Below are 26,969 nucleotides of genomic sequence, written 5' to 3' on the forward strand. Positions count from 1 at the left end.
AAACTCTTCAGACTAGCAACAAAACAAACCGTGGGGTCTCACGAATTCAAAAAGGGAATAAAGTTGAGAAAAGACCACGGGTGAAAAAGATTGGTGAGTTCGAAGAAAGTAATTCGTTCTGGCAAAAAAAAATATCACAATTTGGTCAAATAAGGGCAGGCGGAGGATTTTTCTTCTCTTGATTTTATTTTGTCTAGATTTGAAAATCTGACCTTGGCGATGCCTGAGCTCATCTAGATCTAGCAAGCCCTGAACTCTTCAGGATTGGGCGAGCTGCGAGCTCCCCAGCCTTGGCCAAGCTTGGACGCGCTTGGATGCAAGCTTTTTGGCCTCAACGGAGTTCGGGCTCATAGGATTGTGTCTTGGCCAGTTGCCGTCGGCGGCCGAAGAAGGGGGAAGAAGGAGGAAGAAAAAGAAACAAAAAGAGAAAAGAAGAAGAAAAATCATAAGAAAAAAAAAAAAATGTGATTTTTTTATAATACTTTTATAAGAATAAACTTTTCATTAACTAAGGACCCATAAAACTAGGAAAACAATTTGGAAAACGTTTTCTAATTCTTTTAAAGGGAAATCTTTTTTTTTTTTGAATTTAAGATTTGGTAGTAAAACATTTTTCGTTGACTAGAAAAATATTTTCTGTCGACTCATTTTCCTAGGCGAGCCAAATACTAGAAAATGAGAAAAATATTTTTTTTAGAAAATGTTTTTCGTGATATAAACGCACCGTATGTTTCTTTGTGCCAAAGAGACCATACTTTAAATCAAGGTGTTATATACAATCGGTTTCTGCTGAATGTGGGCCAAAAAGCCGGAGGAGAAGGTGCAATGAAAAAAATTTAATTTCATATGCCAGATAAACAGCTAATAAAAAGCAAACATATAAAAATCAGAACCCAGGTAAGAGCCTTTTCACCACTGGGAACGCATAATGTAGTTTTTTATTCTCAGATTTTGTCACTGGTCCTGATTACGAATACTACAACATAATTATGAATTGCTTCGGAATTCATCAAATACCGTATGTCGCACCAAAGAATGTCCATGGAACATGATTTTACAGTGGCACATTTGACATCACAATTCTGTGATATTCGTAGGCAATTAGTTAAACTACAATGTTAGCGGTTGAATTCTATAAAATGCTTTCATTTTAGGCTATTTAAAGATCTAGCATCATATCATTGACATTGCTTTACATTAGCGATTAGATTAGATTTTGTGTACGAGTAAGTTACAGCCAGATGAATAAATCATGCGTGTCCTGATCATGAAGTTTTATAAAGTTAGTTTAGAACAACCCATGTTGAGGTGACAAATCTCAGAGGAATTTAATAGGAGAAAGGAAATAATGCAACTTATGTTTAGTTGTGTCCACGGAAATTTTCATTTGTTTGGAAGTAATACCTATTCAAAGGATAATTAGGAATGTTATAGGAAAAAAAAACAAGGAAAGGGTGGCACTAACATAACGGCACCGTTATATACAATTTCCAAAGGTGCCGTTGAGGCCACATGTTTCATTTTGTAAAGATGGGCATATCTTTCTAATTTTAATGGATATTGCTCCATCAGTTAATTACGTCATCCATATAATGAGATCTATTTTCCTAGAAAAAAAAAATCTAAGTGACGATATTCTAACAATAAGTAATTTACGAAGGATTCAACGTCAACTTTGAAATAGTGGATGACCGTTCTTTGGCCAAAAATAAGATTTAGTGGACGTTGGTTAAAAGAATTAATTTATAAAAAAAAAAACAGAGTAGGAAACTGAATATTTGGTATACTCTGAACTTTCGATTATTTTAGAATTTTGTTATCAATTAACACATATAAACATGAAGATGCTTCTTTTAATTGCACGAAGGTAAGAGATATATATATATATATATCAATATATATATATATATGTATGTATGTATGTATGTATATGTATTCATGTTAGCTAGCGATTATCTAAATTTGCTCTAAAATTATTTGTTTCCTTATGTTCTTTCTTTCTTTGTATTTAAGAAATCTCACTTGGTGGGATTTAGGGTTGTGCAATGGGTCCGATTCCGAATTTCAAAATTTTTGAATTGGTACAATGTGAATAGGTTCCAAATTTTAGGTATTGAACTTATCTCCCCACCCACCCACTTAGGAATTGGTTAAAACCTATTTTTTAAGTTGGAAAAAATGATTTATTATTCTTAAATAAGCTTAAGTTCCCTCTACTTTATATTTCTATTTGTTTTGTATCAATGTATTACTTTTAGCCATGTTGTTGCTTGTATTATTTTGTTATAATTGCTATTTGTCTTGATTTTTTTTTTTTTGAATAAATGACACAAAAAGAAAAGAACAAACTAGTGAATTAGGCCAAACAAACAGGATCCACTATAAGACAATCACGTAGATTTAAGGTTCAAAAATTAGGAACCGGTTCTAACATGATAGATTTTAGATTCCAAGTTTGGAACTTATTCACTTGGAAACCGTTCATCCTTAGTGGCATTTCCTCCAATCCCACCACATGAGACTTTATGATTCTAATTAATCCAAGAAACCGGTTAAACAAAAGGGAAAGTAGTTTCATAAAGATTTGATAGATAGTTAATTCTCAATTTCATTTGTCCCTACGTATAAAAAATTCTAAATAGACAGTTAGAGTAGAAAGAAGAAGACTTCAACAGTAGGAACCCTAGATTCCCCGTTTCTTACATATAAAAGTACGGAATACAACATATATATAAACACACACAGCTGAAAGTATTTATTTATTTATTGGTTCCTAATTGCAATCTTTAGTAGCCACTTAGGAGGGAACATATACATTCAAATTTGATTTGCAAGGGAAAATGGATCTTGTGGCTCTCTTCATAATAAAGTACTGACCATAGACAGAAGATTACGTACTCTCCTACTCGCCTCTTTCATATACTTTTTTATCAAGGCGTGGAATGAGCATAACTTCAAGCGGGCTCGCCTTCTCATTTAACAAGCCGGGGCTCTCGGTCATGTCCACGGCTTCGTCTGAGACCGTGCTGATCTCGAAACTTTGCAGAAAGCTAGCCAGTGTCAAGTGCACCGTCTGAAGAGCCAGCGAAATTCCAGCGCAGGACCTCCTCCCCGCGCTGAAGGGGATGAACTCGAAGTTCTGACCTCTCAAGTCCACGTTCTCATGCGTCGTGAGGAACCTCTCAGGCTGGAACTCGTCCGGGTTGGACCATATGCGCCCGTCCCTCTGTATTTTCGAGATGTTCAACATCAAACGCGTACCTAACCAATCACAGAGTATAAGAGATTTTGCAGAAAAAAAGTGCAAACACAAGAAGATTTTACACAGATCTTGAGGAGTGAAGCTACAAGTCAAAGTCTCAGAAAGTTTGGCAAATGGGAAAAGTGGGCTTGCCCTCTTGAATCAATGGACCGACTCAAATTCCGAGATCACAAACGAAAGAGACACAAAATTCACATTTTGACATATTATAAAGCCTCAGAGACTTTGTAATCCATCGTTATACAATTCACATCCATCAGAGGAAGGCTAGTAGTTGTAATTTGTAAATTTTTACTTAATTATACAGATCAATGATAATGAGTATAGCTTGTATAAAATGATGATTCCACGGACTGTATATTTAAAAATAATCTAACTCTTTTCTGCAAAATCTTGATAGGTCTAAAACTTTTTTTGTTGGTCCGGACTCGTAATTCCGTGCAACAACGCAGTCCAATTCATGATGAAGATATGGACTTCACGATTATTTAGTGAATTGGCTCAGTTCATCACGTCGATTTCAGAGTATATTTTTCCATGCCAAAGGGACCATGCCATATATCAATGTCCTATATAGTATTGATTTCTGCTGAAATGCAAGGGCCACGTACCTGCCGGAACCGGAAGCCAGTGGACAAGGTGCACTCTTCCATGGACCTTCTAAGACCGCTTATTGGCACTGGTGGATACAAACGCATTGCTTCCTTGACGATGGCTTGGAGGTAGGTCAAGTTCTTCACATCGGACTCTTCAACGGGCCTACTCTTGCCGACGTGGGTGTCCAGCTCTTGTTGCGCCTTCTTCAACGCGGCCCGGTTGTTCATTAGCAGCGACAGTGCCCAGGTCATCGCCACTGTCAAAGTATCGGTCCCCCCGAGTATCATGTTCTACGCCCAAGAAAATGCAGGATTAACTCAAAGTGCTTCGACACGGAAGGGTGGAAGATGTCAGATGATGATGGTGATATTGTAAGGATCAAATGTAATTTCGAAGTCATATTTCCGATTCAAACCATTTAAACACAGTATTTATAAATGAGCTTGAATCAAACTAGATTCACACTCTCCGAATTTAACCTTACTCCAATTCCAAACTATCCCTCCCAATGACGATTATTAATCAGGTGAACAAGCATTCTCACGTATGCCGCAAAGAAAAATAGAAAGATTCTTTCTGAAGCGGCAGTACTTTCTGCTTTGGCTCTTTGGGCCATTTTCTTTCTGCTTTGGATATTTTCTTACGATGATAACAATGAATTAACGCCGTCTTCCGAGTAGACAAGTGTCTCGCTCTTTTGTTCAGATGGAGAAAGACATAGAAAAGATGCAAACTTTGACCGTCATTTAATTTCTCTATTGATTCATTATGGGGAAGAGTCATTCGGGGACAGAAGGACGTTTTTAACTTCCACTACCGGTCATGATCTGCTGGATGAATGGGAAACGAATAGAAAACTATTGCCCATCTGTCCAGGATTCTAGATGTTTACAAAATGACAACATCAGTGCTGTTGGGAAAATATAGCTTTGTATTGGATAGAACAATGAAGTCGAATATTTAGAATAATCAAGTTGGACTTTGAGACGTGATATTACTTTCTTTAAGAATTTATCTGCCCCACAAAGTTGTTAATGGTCACCGGCAAATATCCTCCAAGATACAACAAAGTTTAAAAATTGAACAAAGTTTAAAAATTGAGAATACTATATAGCAATCTAGTATTTCTCTAGTGTTAGGGTCTTTCTAGAAAACAATTGAAAAAATGGCTGTTGTTTTTCAAAAAAAATGCTTGAAATGATAAAAATGATCATACACACTCTTCTGGAAAGCTGACATGTATATATAAATCGGTCTTAAAAACGTAGTCAACTTTTCATGAAAAATTGCAAAGTGAACAAATGTATTCTTTCAAAAAATTGCCTAGATGAACAAATGTGTTCATTCGGAAGAAATTGAAAAAATGAACAAATGCAACTTTTGGGAAATGTTGCAAACTGAACGAGTATTTTTTTCAAAGGTTGTCTTGAAGAGACACAAACAAAAATTCGAAATAATTAAAAAAAATATTTAATAAATAAAATTTCTTTTTTTTTAAATAATTTCCAAAAATTCTCAATAAACAAAAAAAACCTTTTGAATTGATTAAATTTAATAAGATAACTGTAAGAAAGAAAAAAAAATAACATAGGGTTAGTGCTAATTAAACTGCGGGTGCGCAAGCGCATGCTAAGTACGCCTAATAATCGCGCACTTACACGTGAGTATGGTGGGATCTAGCCCACACCCTATCATTTCTTTAGGTACACTAAAGAAACCCCACGCTTTTTAATTGGCCCATTTTCTCGTACTTTTCCTATGTGAGACAATGAAACGTATACTTAGTTTGTTTTATAAACAAACTTCCAACAAGTACAACTTTAGTAAACAAAATAATGCGAGGTAGGAAGAACTTTAGGTGCTCCCAAGTTAAAACATTTTGTGTAATCCAAAGATCAATTTTGATTTTTGTATGTGTACCAATGGGTCGCAATAGTCTTTTTCCAAATCCGATGATTACGAGAGCACAAAAAAGATCTGCCCTAGAGCATATGGTATTTGCTCTAGATGAACGTTCTGAAACTGGTTGCTCGTCAGAGACTAAGACCAGATTACTACATAACGTTTGGACTTTTATGGGATGTTAGAGAAAAAGAAAAAGAATACAAGCCGCTTGTTGAAAGATCCATTTGCAACGACCGTATATCTTAGTTTACTAATTTAGTAGACCGATCTTAATATATCTTGCATCGCTCTTCCTGCTGTAAGCAACTAAAAATTTACATTGACCGGATCAAAACTAAGACTCTTACTTCCATATGCAAGTAGTTCGCACAAGTTCAAAATGTTTCTCTAGTACAGGCCAACGTCTAGTGCAAATTCTTGATATGATCAAACTGTATTTGGAAAAACATGTGAACAGGTAATATGTTTATCATTAACTTATAAGTGGATTTGGCTAAAAATACTATACTTCTGCTGCTTATGGATGAAATGACTCCAACAAAATTGCATTCATGAAAATGCTTAAGGTTTTCAAGCATTGATGGGGCAGAAGCTTCAGTGAATGCATTAACATGACTTCAGATCAACTTTTTATGCACAGAGTTCGAGTTTCCAAACATTATGAGCTAGAATTACTCACCAAGCAAGTTGCCTTTATATCTCTATCCGCGTCGAAATCTGAAAAATTCCCACCTTCGAGGGCGTTGATCATCAAATCCATGAAATCTTGCTCTCTATCACCTTCGGGGCAGGACAACCTCTTCCTTCTATGCTCCTCTAGCCACCCCTGAGCCAAGACATCCAACTCTTTTGCTGTCTCCTTCATCGATCGTTCATAGCCACCTAAATCCAACCAGCTGAGAGCTGGGATCGCATCTGACAACACGAGGACCCCGAACAGATGAAAAAACCTCCTGATCGACCTTTTGCACCTATCTGCCTCGGCGTCATCACAGTCCGCGTTTGAACCACTATATCTCTTCCCTCCTACCATCTTCACCGATATATTGAGCATCAGGTCTGCAAGCCAAGACTTTATTTCCACCAAGACCCCACTTCTGGGCTCACCCTTTTCGATCCAGGCCTTGAACAAGTCTTTAATTGCTGTCTCAACCTCAAAAACTCGTATGTGCTTCAGTGAGTCAAGCCGGTTGTTCGAGAGGAGCTCAGTCATCGCAATCCTGCGCATCTCTCGCCAGTGTTCTCCATAAGGACCAAAACCGAACATGGCACCGTTGTAGCCCAGGAGCCTCGTGGCGGTGATCACTGGCCGATCAGCGAAGACCTTGTCATGGACGGTGAGGCACTCCTTAGCCACTTCCCAACTGCTCACGACGATTGCTCGATGAGAGCCTAATCTTATGGCGAAAATTGGTCCACACTTGTCGGCCATGGATCCCAACTTTTTGTGCATCAGGTCGTTGCTGCCGAACAGAGGAAGGTGACCGAAAATAGGCCAACCACCTTTGGCTTCAGGCACATCGCGGTGGTCTTTGGACTTGTGTGATCGGTAGAGAGAGATAGCCTTCAGCAGGGCCAAGGTTGAGATCAGAATTATCAGCAACTCAATCAGAGTTGGCATGATGAATGATTCCTGAAGGACAGCAGGACAGAGTTTATCTGGAAAAAATTTCCTTTTAAGAGCTCGTCTGCTGCTTTCCTTGCAGTTTCTAATAAATCAATTTGAGTTCTCGAAATTCTGAACTCCAATGGAGTCTGCATATATTCTGAATGAAGGGCTCAGATCCTTACCTCTCATTGGAAGCTAGGAGTGTGTGGGGACAAAAGCCAAAAGTCAGCCCAGGCAACTTGATCATTGATTAAAAAAAAAAAACTTGATCATTGATTATGACCAAAATAAGTGTTCGCTATTAAATATATCTTCTATGACGTGATGAACATCACTTCGAACTGCTTGTCCTATGTGTTGGCTGCACCTCTTGTGGGGCCCAACTGTCATTAAAACAAAAAAAAAAAGAAGAAAAGTCAACAAGCAAAAGAAAGAAAAAGAGATATATAATACATGATGAGCTTTGCACAGGAGCTGTTTTTTTTTTTTTTTTTTTTTTGTTGCTAGAGGAAGACAACCGCCATAAACAGGTGTGAGCGGAGAAACCACCACCCCGACACCACGCTTAACTCACCACACAGCGCTTCAGCCTCCTTACTTCGTGGGGGCTTCAAACCTTAGCCTCCTCGGTGGAGGACAAAGGATCTACCATTTATGCTGCAACGGCTGGTGGTTTTGCACAGGAGCTATTTCGTGACAATCAAAGTTGCAAAATTGTATTGCTTTATCTACAACTGAAATGGAGTGTATCATTATTATCATGGAAGGTAAAGAACTCTCGTGGATGTAAATATTATTACTATAAGAATTGTGCTTGAATAAGAGAAGTTTGTTATGTATTGTGATAATATGAGTACTATTTATCTTAGCAAAAATCCAATATTGCATTCAAGATTAAAGCATGTTGACGTGAAGCATCATTGGATTTGGAAAAAATTAGAAGAGAAACTCTCTCTCTCTCTTTTCTTTTTCTTGTGACTTGGGAAGCGCCGTACAGCCGGCAGAAGAGAAACTCTTCATACTTAAGAAAGTCCACACTGATGACAATGGATCCAATATGATGACCAATGCAATACCCATAGTAAAACGGGAATGATCGAACTTCTCACATGAGGTGGAGGGGGAGATTCCACCTCTTGTGGGGCCCAACTACACTAAAATAAAAGAAAAAAAGAAGAAGAAAAGCAAAAAAGCAAATGAAAGAAAAAAAGATATATCTTCGGGCGTGTGTGCCCATGAGAGAGAGAGAGAGAACACTGAAGAGAGCATGGAGAAAGAAGAAAATGGAGTTGAAACTTTGCGGCTCCGATTCAAAGGCCAAACGTTGAGGGAATTGGCTCACATTTAAGTATGTTGTTCATGAGATCAAGTGCTACAAATTAGTCAGCTCTCCTTTGAATTCTCTGATCTTTGGTAAGGTTTTCTTGCCCTGTTTATTTTTATCCACCTTTGTGGTGAGAAAATGAACTTATAATGTTGATGCTGACCCTCTAACATGTGACTAAAGAAGAACACTTTATGTATTCTATTATTCTTAGTGATTAGTAGAAGTTTTTGGGCAGTCCGTGATTTTTCTCGCATTTCCACGTTAAATCCTTAATGTTGTTGTTGGCTTTATTTTCTTATCAATTTGGCATTATATTTGCTTATTCCGAGGTTGCATTAGCTAGTTATTGATGGGGTTAAGTTGATTTCGGTCGGTTTAGTTTCCAACGAGAAATTGATCCTCAATTGGACTTAGTTCGTGGTGAATTATTGTCCTCAGTTTCCCCCAACACTATGCGGCTTTCGCTTAATTATTTTGTTCGTGTGCGACGAATTACCATGAAGTAGGGTGTACTTCATTGTTCAACCTGATGATTCCTCACATATCAGTAATGTTTGTTAGTCATATAAGTAATTGTTTTTAGTTCTGTTTAGTTCTCTGATAGTCGCATACATTCAATTCTGGTATGATCCCATAGAGATGCTCTTCTTCCGGATCGTGTAAATTTGACCTTGAAGTCCTAGGAATCTTTCGATTTTTATTTCGAGGCAACATACGCGTCCTCCTGTTCATCCTACGTGCGACGAAATGTAGGGCATAAAAGAGGATTTCCAGCTTGCGTATTGCCGCAATGAACACACAAAAAAACGGTAGACCATTACAGAAACTAGATTCGAGCGAACCTGTGCGGAACTAACGGAAACTGCTTCTTCCCTGAAGATCTTTGGTGTGTACCCTGTTTGGCGACTAACCATTCATATCGTCGCCGAAGTGCGTTCGACATATCCGCTGAAAACAGAGAGCTACATCCTACTCTCTCAGTGTGGAAATGATCTCTCGAACAAGCCACACTCTTATTACATTGCCGGTGTAAGTGCAAAAGAAAGCTATTCAAGTAACTGGCTTCAAATTTACTGTAATTGAGTCATTGTTTTATTTTTAATTGCAATCCTTAGGAGCCTCCTAGGTGGGAACATGTCCTGTCAAGTTTGATTTTCAAGAGAAAATGAAGCTTGTGGCTCTCCTCATGATAATGCGATAACTATAGTCAAAGATCACAAATTCTCCTGCTCGTCCCTTTCATAAACCTTCTGATCAAGGCGTGGAATGAGTATGACTTCAAGCGGGGTCGCCTTCATATTCGACAAACCAGGGCTCTCGGTCATGTCCACAGCTTCATCCGAGACCCTGCTGATCTCGAAACTTTGCAGCAAACTAGCCAGCACCAAGTGCACCACGTGAAGAGCCAGCGAGGTTCCGGCGCAGGACCTCCTCCCCGTGGCGAAGGGGATGAGCTCGAAGTTCTGACCTCTCATGTCCACATTCTCATGAGTTGTGAGGAACCTCTCCGGCAGGAATTTGTCTGGGTCGGACCAGACACGCTCGTCCCTCTGTATTTTGCGATGTTGAGCAGCAAACGCGTACCTAACCAATGACCGAGTATAATAGCATTTGTATAAACAGGGCAAACGCAAGAAAATTTTACAGAGATCTCAGGAATGAAGATGCAAGTCAAAGTCGCAGAGGAATTTTGGCAAGCTGGGAAGTCGACTTGGCCTCTTGAATCAATAAAAAGGTTCAAATTCCATGATCAAAGATGGAAGTGACGAAAAAATTAGGAATTCGACATAGTTACACAGCTCTCATCCATGATGGTGACGTGGGTAGTTGTAATTTGAAAGGTTAACTAACAATCCAAATAAATGATGATGAATCTATATTATATCAAAGAAGATTCCATAGGCTGCATATTTAAAACTAATCCAAACCCTTTTGGCAAAATCTTGATAGTTTATGGTCTAGATTTCTTGGGCTAGACCAAATTATGATACTGTGTAATAACGTGGTCCATTCTTGATCCTATGATAAAAGACATGGACTGCATGCTTATTTTATGAATCGGCCCAGTTCATCATGTCGATTATAGACAATGTTTCTTCGTACCAAAAATAGCATAATATAAATCAAGGTCCTATATGCGATTGGTTTTTGCTGAAATGCGAGGGCCACGTACCTATGGGAATGCGGAAGCCGGCGGAGAAGGTGCACTCTTCCATCGAACTTCTGACAGCAATCGGCACAGGGGGATACAAGCGCATTGTCTCCTTGACGATGGCTTGGAGGTAGGTCAACTTCTTCACATCGGACTCTTCGACGGGCCTGCCCTTGCCGACATGGGTGTCCAGCTCTTGTTGGGCCTTCTTCAATGTGCGGCGGTTGCTCACTAGCAGCGATAGTGCCCACGTGAGCGCCGTCGTCATAGTATCGGTCCCCCCTACGATCAAGTTCTATGCCCCCCCGCCCAATGAGAAAAAGAAGTATGATCAACTCAAGTGCTTTGACATGAAGGGTGGAATCAAATATGATATGATATGTCATATATCCTATTCAAATGATTTAGTCACAATATTTGTAAATGAACTTGAATCAAACTAGATTGATATGATCATAATTTCACACCAATCTCATTAGAAAACTCGGAGAAGTAGAGAAGAAACATAACAAATCTTTGATTTAATCTCTTCCGTTTGAAGCCTAGTTTGAATCACCTTAATCCACTTCTAAGAGTGTAAATATGAAATGAAGAACTATCTCATATAATTTTTGGTTTTCCTATTGAAGATGCAAAATGTCATTGCTCTATTGGCGCTTAGTGCCATATTATTTTTGCTTTAGATATTTTAAAATATCTTGAGCTAGCTGATCTCTGAGCAATCTCCTTTGTTCAACGGGAAAGATTTTAGATGATAATGATGAATTGACGCGCTATCTCAAAAGCGGACGCTCTTTTGTCCGTGTCTTAATGCTAAGATGTAGACAGATAAAGATAAAATAATAAAAAAATGCAAACTTTGACCATGAAACCACCGCTACAGATCAAAGGGAAATGTAATAAACTATTGCCAGTCTATCCTGGATTCAAGATGAGCATACAACATAAAACATACGGCATATGTCATCAATATAATGCTAGGTAGGAAAAATTTAGGTACTCCCTGAGTAAAGTCTCTGTATATTCTGAGTATTAATTTTGATTCTTATATGGGTACCTACAGGTCGCAATATCGTCTTTTCTTGAATCTGATGGTCTCCACCGCTCCTCAGCACAAAAGAATCTACCAATGAGCAGGCATTATATGCCGGACACTTAAGCTGGATGGCTAAAAGATTTTAGACTTTTATTGGACGTGAAATGAAAGAAAGAATACAAGCCGCTTGTCTATAGACCCATCGGCAATCTGCGGTACATTTTAGTTTGCTAATTTAGTAGACTTATCTGAGTATATCTAGCATCACTCTTCATGCCTCTGAATTTACAACTTCTTGCAGAGTTTCTTACAGCAACTAAAAATTCATACAGAAGATCGGAACTAATGGTTCTCTAGATCCCATAAGTAGGTAGTTCATACAAGTGTAAAGGTAATTCCATTTTAGCCAACATCTTCTGCAAAATCTTGATATGATCAAACTGTACTTGGAAAACCAGGTGAACATCAAATAAGTTTATTGTCATTAAATTATAAGTGGATTTTGCTAAAAGTTCTATACTTCAGCTGCTTATGGATGCAATGAATCCAACAATATGGCATTCAAGATAATACTTGAAGTTTTCAGGTAGTGATGGGGAAGAAGCATTGTGAATGCATTAGCATGACTTCAAATCAGCGTTTGTGCACAGAGTTCTACTTTACTCACCAAACAAGTCGCCTTAATAACTGTGTCGGTGTCGAAATCTGAAAATTTTGCACTCTCGCAGATGTTCAGCATCAAATCCATAAAATCTTGCTCTCTATCACCTCTGGGGCGGGACAACTTCTTCCTTCTATGCTCCTCTAGCCACCCCTGAGCCAAAACATCCAACTCTTTTGCTGTCTCCTTCATCGATCGTTCATAGCCACCTATATCCAACCAGCCGAGAGCCGGGATCGCATCAGACAGCATGAAGACCCTGAACTGATCGAAAAACCCCCTTATTGACCTTTTGCATCTCTTTGCCTCAGCGTCGCTGCAGTCAGTGTTCGAACCAACATAGCTCTTCCCCCCAACCATATGCAAAGATATATTGAGCATCAAGTCTCCCAGCCAAGACTTCATTTCCACTGGGACCCCGCTTCTGGGCTTACCCTGTCTGATCCAAGCCTTGAACAATTCTTTTATTGCCATCTCAACCTCGAGAACTCGTATGTGCTTCAGTGAGTCAAGCCGGTGGTTCGACAGGAGCTCGACTGTCACAATCTTGCGCATCTCTCGCCAGTATTCCCCGTAAGGGGTGAAGCCAAACATTGCACCGTTGTAGCCCATGAGCCTCGTGGCAGTGATCAACGGTCGATCGGCAAAGGCCTTGTCGTGGATGGTGGAAAACTCCTTAGCCACTTCCCAACTGCTCACGATAATTGCTCGATGAAAGCCTAATCTTATGGTGAAAATCGGTCCATACTTGTCGGCCATGGAACCCAACTTTTTGTGCATCAGGTCCTTGCTACCGAACAGAAGAAGGTGGCCGAATATAGGCCAACCGCCTTTGGCTTCGGGCAAATCGCGACGATCTTTGGATTTGTGTGATCGGTAGAGGGAGATGACTATTAGCAGGGCCAAGGTTGAGATCAAAATTATCAGCAATTCAATCAGAATTGCCATGATGAGGGATTCCTGAAGTATAGCAGGACAGAGTTTTTCTGGAAAGTTTTCCTTTCAAGAGTTCATTTGCTGCTTTCCCGGCAGTTTATTGTGACGTCCCCCCAACCCCCCCCCCGAGGCCGGCCCTTTTTTTTTTTTTTAATTTTTTTCTCTTCTTTCTTCTCCCTCACGTTTCCTCCCCCTTCTACCAAACTCTGCCATCCACCCATTTTCTCTCTCTCTCGCCGCCCTCACGCCATCTCCTGTAGCCCCTCTTCTTTTGTCTTTTCTTCTCTCTCTCTCTTTCTCTCTCTCCCACTCTCTTCTTTTCCTTCCCGCCTCCCGGCCGAACCTCCTCCTCCTTCTTTTCCCTTGCTGCCGCCCTGCTCACCGCCACCAGCACCACCGCACTTTCCCCTCACCCTCATCTTCACCACCTCCACCACCACTCACCGCTCGCCCAACGAGCCATCGCGCCGTCGCTCGCTTGACACCACCGCTCGCTCACCGCCACAAGCCACCTCCCGCGTTCCTTACGTTGTTTGTCGTGCCATCACAGTCGTCATTGTCTTGAGCCGCTGCCTCCACCAAGCCAAGCCCCCCTTGGCGTGGGTTTGAGGAGCTACTGCCACCGCCGTCGAGTTTCTGTTCGAACCGCGAGCATCCCGTTCTCGATGCGTCACGCGTTGTTAATTACGTTTAGGGATATATTAATTTATAACTAATGGCAGTTAGTATTAGTTAATTTTAGTTTAACCTTAATTGCGACTAAGGATTATTTAGATTAATTTTAAATGTAATTAGGTTAAGTAATTACGATTAGATTAATTATGTGACAGTTTGAATTTTTAGATTTCGTTTTCGATTAAATAAATCAGGCATTTCATCGACGCGCCGATAGTGCTATTCTCTGAACCGATTACTAATGAGATAACTAGACTATCTGGGAAAGCAATTAAGGAATCTAAATGCAATGGATTTGAGAATTTGTTACTCCCTCCTGTATCTCAAATTCACAAGTCGCTTAACTAGAAGAGCTTTATTTTGTGGAGTTTTTCTTCATAAAGATCTTGTAATTTCTTCCACAAAGTGTCCGCCTCGTTTCTTGGCAACATGATGAGGCTTTCCGCATTCATTCTCTCCCATTCTTTGTCTTCCTTATCCCTCGCCGGCGACCGGCCAAAAGAAGAAAAAAAAAAAAAAAAGAAAAAAAGAAAAAAGGAAAAAAAAGAAAAATAGAAAAATAAAAGAAATAAAAATTATCCAAATTTACCAAACATGTTTCAAGTTTATTTTTTTTATTTCCGTTATAATCATCTTCTTCTCAACAAGTTTCTAACCGCGCGTTGTTTTGCCAGCGCTCTTCCTCTCTTTCTTTCTCCTTTTGTGCATTCTTTTTTGTTCTTTTTTTTAAGAAACAACATTTTTTTCTATTTCGAGACATTCCCTAACAATTTTTAAACATTAAAAACATATTTGAACCAAACGCGCCCTTATTCTCCTCTTAGCTGGCCCCTCACGCACGCCTTCTCCCCCACCGCCTCTTCACTCGAGCAAGATTTCTGCTGGTTTCTGCCTTTGCCTTTTGTTCCATTTTCCTCGAAGCCGCTCCATCTCTCTCTCGGTTCAATTTTCTTGCGCCAGCCCTCAAGCCCCACGTCTCTACCATCTCCTCCACCAATTCTTTGCAAGCTGCCACGAAGACCTCAAGCTGCCCCATTTTCATTTCTTCCTCACGTGTCTTACCACCCCCCTCATCATCATTCAACATACACCATCATCCAACGCCATCATCATACCCCTCAACCCCACGTTCTCTCCCTCGGCTCCATCAATTTTGCTTCTTCCTTCACCAAAAACAACCCAGCCGCTGCCACGTTTTCTCTCAGTCAACCCTGCACCGTCTTCTTCATCCAGCTGCACGAAGACAAGTTGCCGAAGCAACTCCATCGCCCCGCCTAATCTTTGACCGCCAACAGAACCCACCGATCTCCGCCTCGCTTCCTCGTCGTTGCCTCCATTTTGCCGAGTGAAGACCACCGAATTCCAGCCTGTCTTCGGTCCAGCAATTCCAGGCCACGCATCTTCTTCAAGCTGCAGCCCATCTTCAATTTCCATGGCCCATCAACTTCAGCAAACCCATCTCGGCCCAAGTGAGCCCAGCAGCCCACTTCGCAAGCCCAGTTCAGTTTTGTTTCAGCCCACTTGAAGCCCAAGAAGCAAGCCCAAGTCTAAGCCCAAAAATTTCTGTGGGCTCGCAAGACTTTTGGGCCCGGTCCGAGTATTCGCCGATGCGGCCGAAATGCCGCTGAAAAGTTGGATTTCGGCCGCCGTCAATAGGTCATGATATTTATTGAATTGATTAGAGTCTCGTTGATATATTATTTTCTGGTCTCATCTTAGGCAAATTAGTGTAGTTTAGGCTCGGTAATTTTCCAAACGGGCTATAACGGGCCTAAGTTGGATTTATTACATTTATTTATTATTTTCCGTATTTATTTATTTATTTATTTTTCAAAAATTAGGTTGGGATAACTAATGACCGGAATTTCGTGCTGATTATTGTGGTGACTTTGTTTATTTAATTGAGTACCGATTTGTGAAAATTGAGTGTGATTGATGTTATGGGGATTTATCCAAAAATTGGAAAATGTCGTTATTTGAAGGGAAAATAACTGTGTGAGGTTGTGAGTTAGATAGATAATTGTCGGGTGGGGCCGTGATGCCACCAAGTCTAGAAAATTGCCAGGTGAGGCCGTGATGCCATCAAATCTAGAAAATTGCTAGGTGGGCAAAGTGAATTTTTAAGTCAAGAAAATTGACAAGTGGGGCCGTGATGCCACTAAAGTCTAAACTTGTCGAGTGGGGCCGTGATTCCACTAATTAAAAATTATGCCTATAGGGCCATGATTTAGAATCAAGAATGAATAATCGAAATGACCGGGAGTGGTCTTGTTGACATGTAATTGATTGAGTCGATTAATCGATGACTCGATCTGAATGATTTGATGATATGATTGTCAGCATATGTTATTTGAATTGACTTACATGAAGGAAACTGAGGTCAAGATAAGCCATCTGACTCGTGATTGTGCTTAGGCGGCCCTAAGGCATATTTTCTTCCTAATCGGGTCTTAGGGAGTAGAACTCATTGAGATATTGTTTCACTAGTTATTATATAACTATTTTCAAGTCCTTAGATGATGTTGGTAGAGGACCAGAAGTCCTAGAGTTTGAGGAAGTGAATGAAACAGAATCGGCAAAGACTCGCTAGCCATAGGACAACCCCTTTTTGATTAAGCCGATATTTTTGTAAGCGACCTGATATTGTAAAATAAACCTATGCGTTTATAAAAGTTTGGTTTCGGTTTGAAAAATTTATGGCCCTACTTTCCTATCCTATTGTTTTATTGTCCGAGGATTATTTATATGCTTCCACATGCGTATTAAGATCGAATGGGTTGGCAATACATCCTAGGACATTGCTATTATATCGACCAAGTAGGGATGGGCGCGTGCTTGGAGGGTCAGGACGTGACAAATGAATTGTGATTTATTTATTTAATCGTAATTATTTTAGTTAATATAGATTAATTTTTTAATTAATTAAAGTTAGGCTAATTAATCAAGTTTAGTTTAATTAATTATAATTAGCCTACTTAATCTTGATTAACTTAATTAATTGTGGTTAGCTTAATTAATTGCAATTAATGATTAATTAGCCGTTAAGTAGAATTTTATGTTTGTTTTTCTAGATGAGATTGTGGGTAATTTGGGTTGTTTGCACGTGTGATGTTATGTTATTAATTGCCAATTGTAAATTTTATTTATTATTTTCAAAAAGGGTTTTATAGGAAAGAAAATAGAAAAATAAATATGAGGTGTTGGGTTTGGACGCCAAATTTTACGTGCTAAATAAAATAAAATAATGGGGCTTTAAAATAGAAGTGTGCAAAACTTGACGGGTTGATTTCAAATACGTGACCACATACAAATATTATATTGGGATTTTTAAATATGAAAAATTGCCAAAGTTAATTGTTGGAAAACGACATATTTTGCTCTTGGCTAATTAATGGCAACAAAAATTGGTTTGATTGATGATGTGCTTGAGTGATCATTTAATCAAACCCGTCACTCAACGGGAGTTTGGGGGCAATGCCCGATTTTTATCGAATGCTTGGCAGGGGTCAAGATGCCGGGTTGCGTAAGAATGCTGTCTAGGTGGGGGTTCTAAATGATACTGTACTTGATGGGGCGGAATGATGTCGGGTCATGCCGAAAGACCGCCGACTCTTGTGTTGGCCATGGTTCGAGAGGTCGTAATAATTGGAACATGCGCTTGGCTATTATGGATTGTGTTATGACTATTATTTATTTTGCGTTGTACTAATATTGCCATGTGAGGTGTACTAATATGCAAGGATATACCAAGGCGATGTAAGATTGTATGTTGTTGCATGTTTAGGCTGCATCCGAGGCGAATTTGCATCCTAATCAAGGTTTAGCTTGTTAACTCATTGAGATTTATATCTCATCCTATTGTTGTTAACTATTTTCAGGGACGTAAGGTAGGGAAACTGCTAAGTGCGGCTATGGTAGGCACAAGACGCGACACTTTTTGATTGGCCTTGCCGTTAATGAAGCTATAGTTAACCCTGACCTTTCAGACCATTTTTGCTCATAGGTCGTGTAGGAGTTGCATTTTGTTGTAGGCATGTAAATGTTAAACTCCTTAGGTTAACAAGTGGATAAATAAATGTGCGACTTTTGGAAATCGTTTGTTGTGTTTTATTATCTTTGTTTTGTTGATTGACCAGGTGTTAATTTAATTTGTTTCTACATATATTTAATCGAAAGATAAAAAAGAATGGGTTGGCAACGTGTCTGGGATGCGCATTTTTAAATTGACCGTTAAGGGATTCAGGACGTGTCATTTATGGTGGAAGAAATTGTGTTTGGACTTTTCAAGTCCAAGTTGGACTTGCGCATGTTCTAAAATAAGTGCTCAAATCCTTGTCGTCTAGTGGAAGCTTGGAGCGTGTGCGGACAAAAGCCCAGAGTCAACCGAAGAGTAGATTTCTCTGAACAGTTCTCCGATAGTCGCACGCGTTCAACTCTGGTATGAGCCTGTAGAGATGCTCTTCTTCTAAATCGTGTAAATTTGACCTTTTTAAGTCCTAGGAGTCTTTCGATTTTTATTTCGAGGCGACATGTGCGTCCTCCTGTTCATCCTATGTGTGACGAAATGAAGGGCATGGAAAAGGATTTCCAAATTGCAGTGCCGCAATAGACACAAAAAAATAAAGCTTTACAAAACCAGCTTCCAGCGGCTTCGAGAGCGAACATGTAAGGAACTGTCCGAAACTACTTCTTCCCCTAAAGAGATCTTTGGTGTGTACTCTGTTTGGCGATTCAGCAACCATATCTTCGCTGAAGCGTGTTGACATATCCGCCAAAAACACAGAGCTACATCCTACTCTGTCAGTGTCCAAATGATCTCTCGGACAAGCCGCACTCTTATTACATTGCCAGTATAAGCGCAAATGAAAGCTACTCGGAAATTCTTGATACCATGAAAATTTGCAAACTAACAAAATATGAACAGAAACGATTATTCAAGTAATTGGCTTCAAGGTTACTGTAATTGAGTCTTTGTTTTGTTCCTAACTGCATTCTTAGTAGCCTTTTAGGTGGGACACGTGTATTTAAGTTTGATTTTCAAGATAAAATGGAGCTTGTGGCTCTCATCATGATAATGTGATTACTATAAAGATCACAAATTCTCCTGCTCAATCCCTTATTAAGCCTTCTGATCGAGGCGTGGAATGAGCATGACTTCAAGCGGGGTCGCCTTCATATTCGCCAACCCAGGGCTCTCCGTCATGTCCACGGCTTCATCTGAGACCGTGCTTATTTCGAAACTTTGCAGCAAGCTAGCCAGCACCAAGTGCAACATGTGAAGGGCCAGCGAGGTTCCGACGCAGGACCTCCTCCCCGCGCCGAAGGGAATGAGCTCGAAGTTCTGACCTATCAAGTCCACATTCTCATGTGTCGTGAGGAACCTCTCGGGCCGGAACTCATCCGGATTGGACCATACGCGCTCGTCCCTCTGTATTTTCCAGATGTTCAACAGCAAACGTGTACCTAACCAATATCAGTGTAAGAGCTTTTGCAGAAAAAAAGTGCAAACACAAGAAGATTTTGCACAGATCTTGAGGAATGATGACACAAGTTAAAGCTACAGAAAGTTTGGCAAATGGGAAAAGTGGACTTGCCCTCTTGAATCAATGGACAGACTCAAATTCCGAGATCACAGACGAAAGAGATACAAAATTGGCATTTCTACAGAGACTTGGTAAACCATCATTCTACGACTCACGTCCAACACAAGTGTGAGATTTTGGTGGATTATTGCCAACTATTCAAAAAATTTAAGTTTTGAAAAAGCAAATGGAGTCGGAAAAGACTCAAGCTCTGGACTCTATATCATGTGAAATGTTGGTGAAACCACTACTAACTATTGTAAAAGTTTAATCTATTAGATGAAAATGTAATTTATTATTTAAACATGCTAATAAGGGAAATGCGGGCAGTTGTAATTTAAAACAATTAATGATGGTGAGTATAGCTCGTATAAAAGAAGACTCTGCGCACTATACATTTAAAACTAATCCAACTCTTTTCCACAAAATCTTGATAGTATAAGGTCTAAACTTTTTTCATTGGTCCGGAATTGTGATATTGTGCAACGACACAGTTAATTCTTGATGCGATGATGAAGATATGGACCTCATGCTTATTTAGTGAACTAACTCAACTTATCAGGTCAATTTGAGAGTATGTTATTCATACCAAAGGGTCATGCTACGTATCCACGTACGATGTGAGATCGATTTTTGTTCAAATACAAGGGCCACATACCTGCAGGAATGCGAAAGCCAGTCGAGAAGGTGCACTCTTCCATGGAGCTTCTAAGGCCGTTCACCGGTACTGGAGGATATAAACGCAGTGCTTCCTTGACGATGGCTTGGAGGTAGGTCAAGTTTTTCACATCGGACTCTTCCACGGGCCTACTCCTGCCAACATGGGTGTCCAGCTCTTGTTGCGCCTTCTTCAATGCACGACGGTTGTTCATTAGCAGCGATAGCGCCCAGGTGATCGCCACCGTCGAAGTATCAGTCCCCGCTATTATCATGTTCTACGCCCAAGAAAATGTGAGATTATTATTTCAAGTGATGCAACATGAAAAGATGTCAGATGGTCATGGTGATACGGTTAGGATCAGGTGGGATTTCGATGTCATATTTCCTATTTAAACCATTTAAACCATTTAAACACAGTATTTATAAATGAGCTTGTGTCAAACTAGATTCACGCTGTACAATTTCACCTTACTCCAATTCCAAACTATCCCTCCCAACGATGATTGCTAATCAGGTGAACAAGCAGTCTCACGTATACCGCATAGAAAAACCGAGAAAGAATCTTTCTGAAGCGGCAGTACCTACTGCTTTGGCTCCTTGTGCCATTTTCTTCCTGCTTTGGATATTTTCTTATGATGATGACAATGAATTAACGCCATCTTCCAAAAGCTGACAAGTGTCCCTCTCTTGTGTACAGTTGTAGAAAGATATAGTGATAGAAAAGATGCAAACTTCCACCGTCATTTATTTTCTCCATTGAATCAGCACAGGGAAGAGCCATTCAGGATAGAGATGAATAGTTCCGAGTTTCTTATATATTCCATCTAAAATCTTAAACCTACCCATTATAATAAACTCCTTATTTTTTGGAATTTGAAATCTACTCTGCATAGTTTGGAACCTATAACCTTCCTTATCACATATTCCAAGTTTTACCCAGATTCCACTTATATGATTAATTGAATGATTGTAATAAATTATCATTTTTAATTATTATCACTTGTTGCTGCAGTCCACCGATTACAATTTATATTAAACATACAAAGAATATGAAATATTAATAAAGTAAAAATTTTAGTCATAGAATGGAAGTTTAGACTAGTGGTTTCAAATCATACACTAATCATTGAACGTTATTGAATACCACATGATAGTGCGAAAACATAAACAAAGAAATATATAAAAACTTATTTTAAGTTCTAAGTTATAGGTTCTAAGTTCCAGGTAACCTACCCATTAAAAGAGGTTCTCCAATTTTTGAAGTCTGGAACCTATTATGCATATCTTAGAACTTGAAATCGCATAAATTTTTACTATTTTGATTTTTAAGTTTTAGAGTAGGATTTTAGAACCATGTTTACCCCTTATTGGAGGACAGAGAGAATTTTTTATACTACTCTGCTGGCCAAGATGTGATGGATGAATGCGAAATATTGGCATGGATTCTTGATGAGTACCAAAAGTCAACATCGGTTCAATGTTGCCGTCTGGCATGGATTCTAGATGAGTCAACATCGGTTCAATGTTGCCGTCTGGCATAGATTCTAGATGAGTACCAAAAGTCAACATCGGTTCATTGTTAGTAAACCAAATAATGCGAGGTAGGAAGAACTTTAGGTGCTCCCAAGTTAAAACATTTTGTATGGTCCAAAGATCAATTTTGATTTTTTATAATGGGTCACAATATCGTTGAGCACAAAAATTTTGCCCTAGAGCATCTGGTACTTGCTCTAGATAAACGTATTGAAACTGGCTGTTCGCCGGATACTAAAACTAGATTACTGCATGACGCTTAGACTTTTAGTGGATGTTAGAGGAAAAGAAAAGGAACACAAGCTGCTTGTTGCTTGTTGAAAGATCCATTTGCAATCGATCGTATATCTTGTTTACTAATTCAGTACTCTGATCTTGTTACATCTTGCATCACTCTTCCTGTCTTTGAATTAACAACTTCCTGCGGAGTTTCTTACAGCAACTAAAACTTTACATTGACCGGATCAAAACTAATGATCCTTTTACTCCCAAATGTGGGTAGTTCGCACAAGTTTAAATGTCTCTAGCACTGGCCAACATCTAGTTGCAAATTTTTGATATGATCAAACTGTATTTGGAAAAACATGTGAACAAGTAAAAAGTTTATTATCACTTAATTATCAGTGGATTGTACTAAAAATACTATATTTCTGCTGCTTATGGATGAAATGACTCCAACAAAATTGCATTCATGAAAATGCTTAAGGTTTTCAAGTATTGATGGGGCAGAAGCTTTAGTGAATGCATTAGCATAACTTCAGATCAACTTTTATGTACACAGTTCAAATTTCCAAGCACTATAAATTAGAACTACTCACCAAACAAGTCGCCTTAATAACTGTATCCGCGTCAAAATCTGGAAAATTCCGACCTTCGAGGGCGTTGATCATCCAATCCATGAAATCTTGCTCTCTGTCGTCTTTGGGGCAGGACAATCTCTTCCTTCTATGCTCCTCTAGCCACCCCTGAGCTAAAACATCCAACTCTTTTGCTGTCTCGTCCATCGATCGTCTATAGCCACCTGAGTCCAACCAGCCAAGAGCTGGGATCGCATCTGACAACACGAGGACCCCGAACAGATCAAAAAACCTCCTGATCGACCTTTTGCACTTATTTGCCTCAGCCTCGTCACAGTCCGCGTTTGAACCACTGTATCTCTTCCCTCCTACCATTTTCACTGATATGTTGAGCATCAGGTCTGCTAGCCAAGACTTCATTTCCACTATGATCCCACTTCTGGGCTTACCCTTGTCGATCCAGGCCTTAAACAAGTCTTTAATTGCTGTCTCGACCTCAAAAACTCGTATGTGCTTCAGTGAGTCAAGCCGGTGGTTCGAGAGAAGCTCAGTCATCACAATCTTGCGCATCTCTCGCCAGTATTCTCCATAAGGACCGAAGCCTAACATGGCACCGTTGTAGCCCATGAGCCTCGTGGCAGTGATCACTGGCCGATCGGCAAAGGCCTTGTCATGGACGGTGAAACACTCCTTAGCTACTTCCCAACTGCTCACAACAATTGCTCGATGAGAGCCTAATCTTATGGCAAAAATTGGCCCGTACTTTTCGGCCATGGAACCCAACTTTTTGTGCATCAGCTCACTGCCGAACAGAAGAAGGTGGCCGAAAATAGGCCAACCACCTTTGGCTTCAGGCACATGGTCTTTGGACTTGTGTGAGCGGTAGAGAGAGATGGCCATCAGCAGGGCCGAGGTCAGAGATCAGAATTATCAGCAACTCAATCACGATTGCCATGATGAAGATTCCTGAAGTGTTGCAGCAGAGAGTTTATCCGGAAAAGTTTCCTTTTAAGAGCTCATTTGCTGCTTTCCTTGCAGTTTCTAATGCATCAAATTGAGTGCTCAAAATTTTAAAGTCCAATGTAGTTGTATATATTTTGAATGAATCCTTATCTCTTTATTGGATGCTTGGAGCGTGTGGGGACAGAAGCCAAAAGTCAGCCTAAGCAACTTAATTATCGAGCACCACCAAAATATCTGCCCGCTATTAAATAGATCTTCTGTGGCGTGATGATCATCACTTTGACTTGGTTGTTCTATGCGGCTTCTGCTAAATTATCTTGTTCACTCGCGACGGAATACCGTGGAGTCAGGTTTACTTCGCTGTTCAACCTGATCATTCCTCGCATATCAGTAATGTTTGTTAGACACTGATACTCGGATACATTCAATTCTGGTATGGTCCTGTAGTGATGCTCTTCTTCCAGATCATATAATTTTGACCTTTAAGTCCTAGGAATCTTTCAATTTTCATTTCGAAGTGACATACGCATCCTCTGGTTCATCCTATGTGTGACGAAATAAAGGGCCTGAAAAAGGATTTCCAACTTGTGTATTGCTGCGATGAACACACAAAAAAGACGAGGACCATTGCAGAAACTAGCCTTTAAGCAAACCTGTGCGTTGAACATATCCACCAAAAACACAGAGCTACATCCTACTCTCGCAGCGTTCATGATCTCTCCGACAAACCACACCCTTATTACATTGCCAATATAAGTGCAAAAGAAAGCTACTCGAAGATTCTTGTATTTTATAAAGTCATTTGACATTACACTCGTACCCCAATCTCTCTGAGGAAACAATTAAAGGTGAAGAGGTCCGACAACAAAAACTGTTCCATTTCAATCCAACTTTTCTGTCCAAATGACTCGTCCAATCCAATACAGCTCAACTGTGTGAGGCTTTGAAACACACTCAGCCTAAAACAAAAGAAAAGTCACCCTGCTGAAATGGATACCGAAATGTAAAGGCCTTAATCAAGAACGCACTGTAATCAAAAGCACTTATTCGAACTATCTCCAAGAATCTCATTTCAGCATTTCTCATTTAGTAAGGCCTCACTCAATCTGCATTTGTGTCGAGGACACCTTAAACGCGATATCTTTGCCATCAATCAACTCGAACAAACAGGTATCTCTAGACTGCAAGCTACTGTTCTTCGCAATCCAACATCTATAGTCCTCCCCAGAAAATCAGGTAGGCGCACGATTCTCGCAGCCACAATTGATCTGCATACCGAAACTTCACAACCCCAGAAAAGTAATAGTTTGTCTTTTAGAAATACCCTCCTACAAATGTTTATACAGTTCTTGATGCCATGAAAATTTGCAAACTAACAAAATATGAACAAAAACGATTATTCAAGTAATTGGCTTCAAGTTTACTGCTGTAATTGAGTCTTTGTTCTGTTCCTAACTGCAATTCTTAGTAGCCTCTTAGGTGGGAACACGAACATTTAAGTTTGATTTTCAAGAGAGCTTGTGGCTCTCTCATGACAATGTGATAACCATAAAGATCACAAATTCTCCAGCTCGTCTCTTTCATAAACCGTCTGATCAAGGCGTAGAATGATGATGATTTCAAGTGGGGTTGTCTTCATATTCGACAAGGCAGGGCTCTCCATCATGTCCACTGCTTCGTCCGAGACTGTGCTGATTTCCAAACTTTGCAGCAAGCTAGCCAGCACCAAGTGCACCATGTGAAGAGCCAGTGAGGTTCCGGCACAGGACCTCCTCCCCGTGCTGAAGGGGATGAGCTCGAAGTTCTGACCTCTCATGTCCACATTCTCATGTGTCATGAGGAATCTCTCGGGCTGGAACTCGTTCGGGTTGGAACAGACACGCTCATCCCTCTGTATTTTCGCGATGTTGAACGGCAAACGCGTGCCTAACCGACGACCGAGTATAATAGCTTTTGTAGAAAATGTGCAGACACAGGAAATTTTTACGGAGATCTCAGGAGTGAAGATGCAGGTCGAAGTCCTTGAGGAATTTTGGCAAGTTGGGAATTGGACTCAGCCTCTTGAATCAATATAAAAAAGGTTCAAATTCCAAGATTAAAGATGAAAGAGACGAAAAAGTTTGGAATTCGGCATAGTTATACTGCCCACATCCATCCTAGTGACGTGGGTAGTTGTGTATATATATATAAAGAGATTCCATAGGCTATATATTTTAAATTAATCTAAACCTTTGACAAAATCTTGATATTATATGGCCTAGGTTTCTTTTGCTGTACCTGATCATGATACTGTGTAACAACGTGGTACATTTTTGACCCGTGATAAAAGACATGGACCACACGCTTATTTCATAAATCGGCCTGGTTCATCATGTCGATTCTAGAGTATGTTCCTTCGTGCCAAAGAGATCATACTATAAATCAAGGTCCTATATGCGATCTGTTTCCTCTGAAATGCGAGGGCCATGTACCAGTGGGAATGCGGAAGCCGGCAGAGAAGGTGCACTCTTCCGTGCAACTTCTGAGAGCAATCGGCACAGGGGGATACAAACGCAATGTCTCCTTGACGATGGCTTGGAGGTAGGTCGACTTCTTCACATTGGACTCTTCCATGGGCCTGCTCTTGCCGACATAGGTGTCCAGCTCTTGTTGCGCCTTCTTCAATGCACGGCGGTCGTTCACTAGCGGCAACAGTGCCCACATGAGCGCCGTCGTTATAGTATCGGTCCCCCCTATGATCATCTTCTATATTAAAAAAAAAAAAGTATGACCAACTAAAGTGCTTTCACATAAAGGATGGAATCAAATATGATTTGATATGTCATATCTCCTACTCAAATGATTTAAACACAATATTTGTAAATGAACTTGCATCAAACTTGATTAATATGATAAAAAAATTCACACTGATCCCATTTGAAAGCTTGAAGAAAGAGAGGACAAACATAACAAATCTTTGATTTAAGTAAGTTTTTTTTTTTTTAATCTTTGATTTAATCTTCGGTGGTTGCTAAAGTGATAAGCATGTTTGTCTCTTCTGTTCACCTTACTCAACTTCCAAGAGTATTATAAATAAGAAATGAAAAACTATCTCGTATGATTTTCGGTTTTCCTATTGAAGATGCAAAATGTCATTGCTCCGTTGGCGCTTAGTGCCATTTTATTTTTGCTTTCGATATTTTAATATATCTTGAGCTAGCTGATCTTTGACCAATCTCCTCTGTGCAATGATAAAGATTTTATGCTGACAATGATGATTTGACGCTGTCTCTCA

At 39.9% G+C, this 26,969-nt stretch overlaps 3 protein-coding genes and 2 non-coding genes across 5 annotated transcripts; all 5 read right to left on the reverse strand.

Annotated features, from left to right (window-relative positions):
• Positions 1-2,697: 2,697 nt before the first annotated feature.
• LOC120286821 (xanthotoxin 5-hydroxylase CYP82C2-like) lies at positions 2,698-3,257 on the reverse strand. Its single transcript, XM_039299357.1, has one exon. It carries the CDS (start codon positions 3,248-3,250, stop codon positions 2,903-2,905), a length of 348 nt encoding a protein of 115 aa, XP_039155291.1. The 5' UTR covers positions 3,251-3,257; the 3' UTR covers positions 2,698-2,902.
• Positions 3,258-3,320: 63 nt separating this feature from the next.
• On the reverse strand, positions 3,321-7,512 carry LOC104457240 (xanthotoxin 5-hydroxylase CYP82C4). Its single transcript, XM_039299746.1, has 3 exons — positions 6,444-7,512; positions 3,874-4,149; positions 3,321-3,344 (listed from the first exon to the last, which is right to left on the reverse strand). Exons 1-3 carry the CDS (start codon positions 7,383-7,385, stop codon positions 3,321-3,323), a joined length of 1,242 nt encoding a protein of 413 aa, XP_039155680.1. The 5' UTR covers positions 7,386-7,512.
• A 2,182-nt stretch (positions 7,513-9,694) lies between these two features.
• LOC104457241 lies at positions 9,695-13,590 on the reverse strand. The gene is made up of 3 exons (XR_005545359.1): positions 12,556-13,590; positions 10,874-11,147; positions 9,695-10,284 (listed from the first exon to the last, which is right to left on the reverse strand). It is a non-coding gene; the product is annotated as a cytochrome P450 CYP82D47 (transcript).
• Positions 13,591-19,047: 5,457 nt separating this feature from the next.
• Positions 19,048-23,785, reverse strand: LOC104457242. The gene is made up of 3 exons (XR_005545526.1): positions 22,754-23,785; positions 20,401-20,677; positions 19,048-19,623 (listed from the first exon to the last, which is right to left on the reverse strand). It is a non-coding gene; the product is annotated as a cytochrome P450 CYP82D47 (transcript).
• Positions 23,786-25,250: 1,465 nt separating this feature from the next.
• LOC104416748 (cytochrome P450 82C3-like) lies at positions 25,251-26,398 on the reverse strand. Its single transcript, XM_010028097.2, has 2 exons — positions 26,167-26,398; positions 25,251-25,645 (listed from the first exon to the last, which is right to left on the reverse strand). Exons 1-2 carry the CDS (start codon positions 26,396-26,398, stop codon positions 25,251-25,253), a joined length of 627 nt encoding a protein of 208 aa, XP_010026399.2.
• Between the last annotated feature and the right edge of the window lie 571 nt (positions 26,399-26,969).

Source organism: Eucalyptus grandis, chromosome 8 (genome assembly GCF_016545825.1).
Source record: "Eucalyptus grandis isolate ANBG69807.140 chromosome 8, ASM1654582v1, whole genome shotgun sequence".
Lineage (NCBI taxonomy): Eukaryota > Viridiplantae > Streptophyta > Magnoliopsida > Myrtales > Myrtaceae > Eucalyptus > Eucalyptus grandis.

Excerpts from the sequence above, each read along its gene's own strand:
- LOC120286821 (XM_039299357.1), bottom strand. The coding sequence starts at position 3,250 with ATGTTGAACATCTCGAAAATACAGAGGGACGGGCGCATATGGTCCAAC.
- LOC104457240 (XM_039299746.1), bottom strand. The coding sequence starts at position 7,385 with ATGCCAACTCTGATTGAGTTGCTGATAATTCTGATCTCAACCTTGGCC. Across the intron at positions 4,150-6,443 it reads ATATAAAGGCAACTTGCTTG|AACATGATACTCGGGGGGAC; the intron begins GTGAGTAATTCT and ends TCTTGGGCGTAG. Across the intron at positions 3,345-3,873 it reads CTGGCTTCCGGTTCCGGCAG|CTTCACTCCTCAAGATCTGT; the intron begins GTACGTGGCCCT and ends TTTGACTTGTAG.
- LOC104416748 (XM_010028097.2), bottom strand. The coding sequence starts at position 26,398 with ATGTGGGCACTGTTGCCGCTAGTGAACGACCGCCGTGCATTGAAGAAG. Across the intron at positions 25,646-26,166 it reads CGGCTTCCGCATTCCCACTG|CTATTATACTCGGTCGTCGG; the intron begins GTACATGGCCCT and ends TTTCTACAAAAG.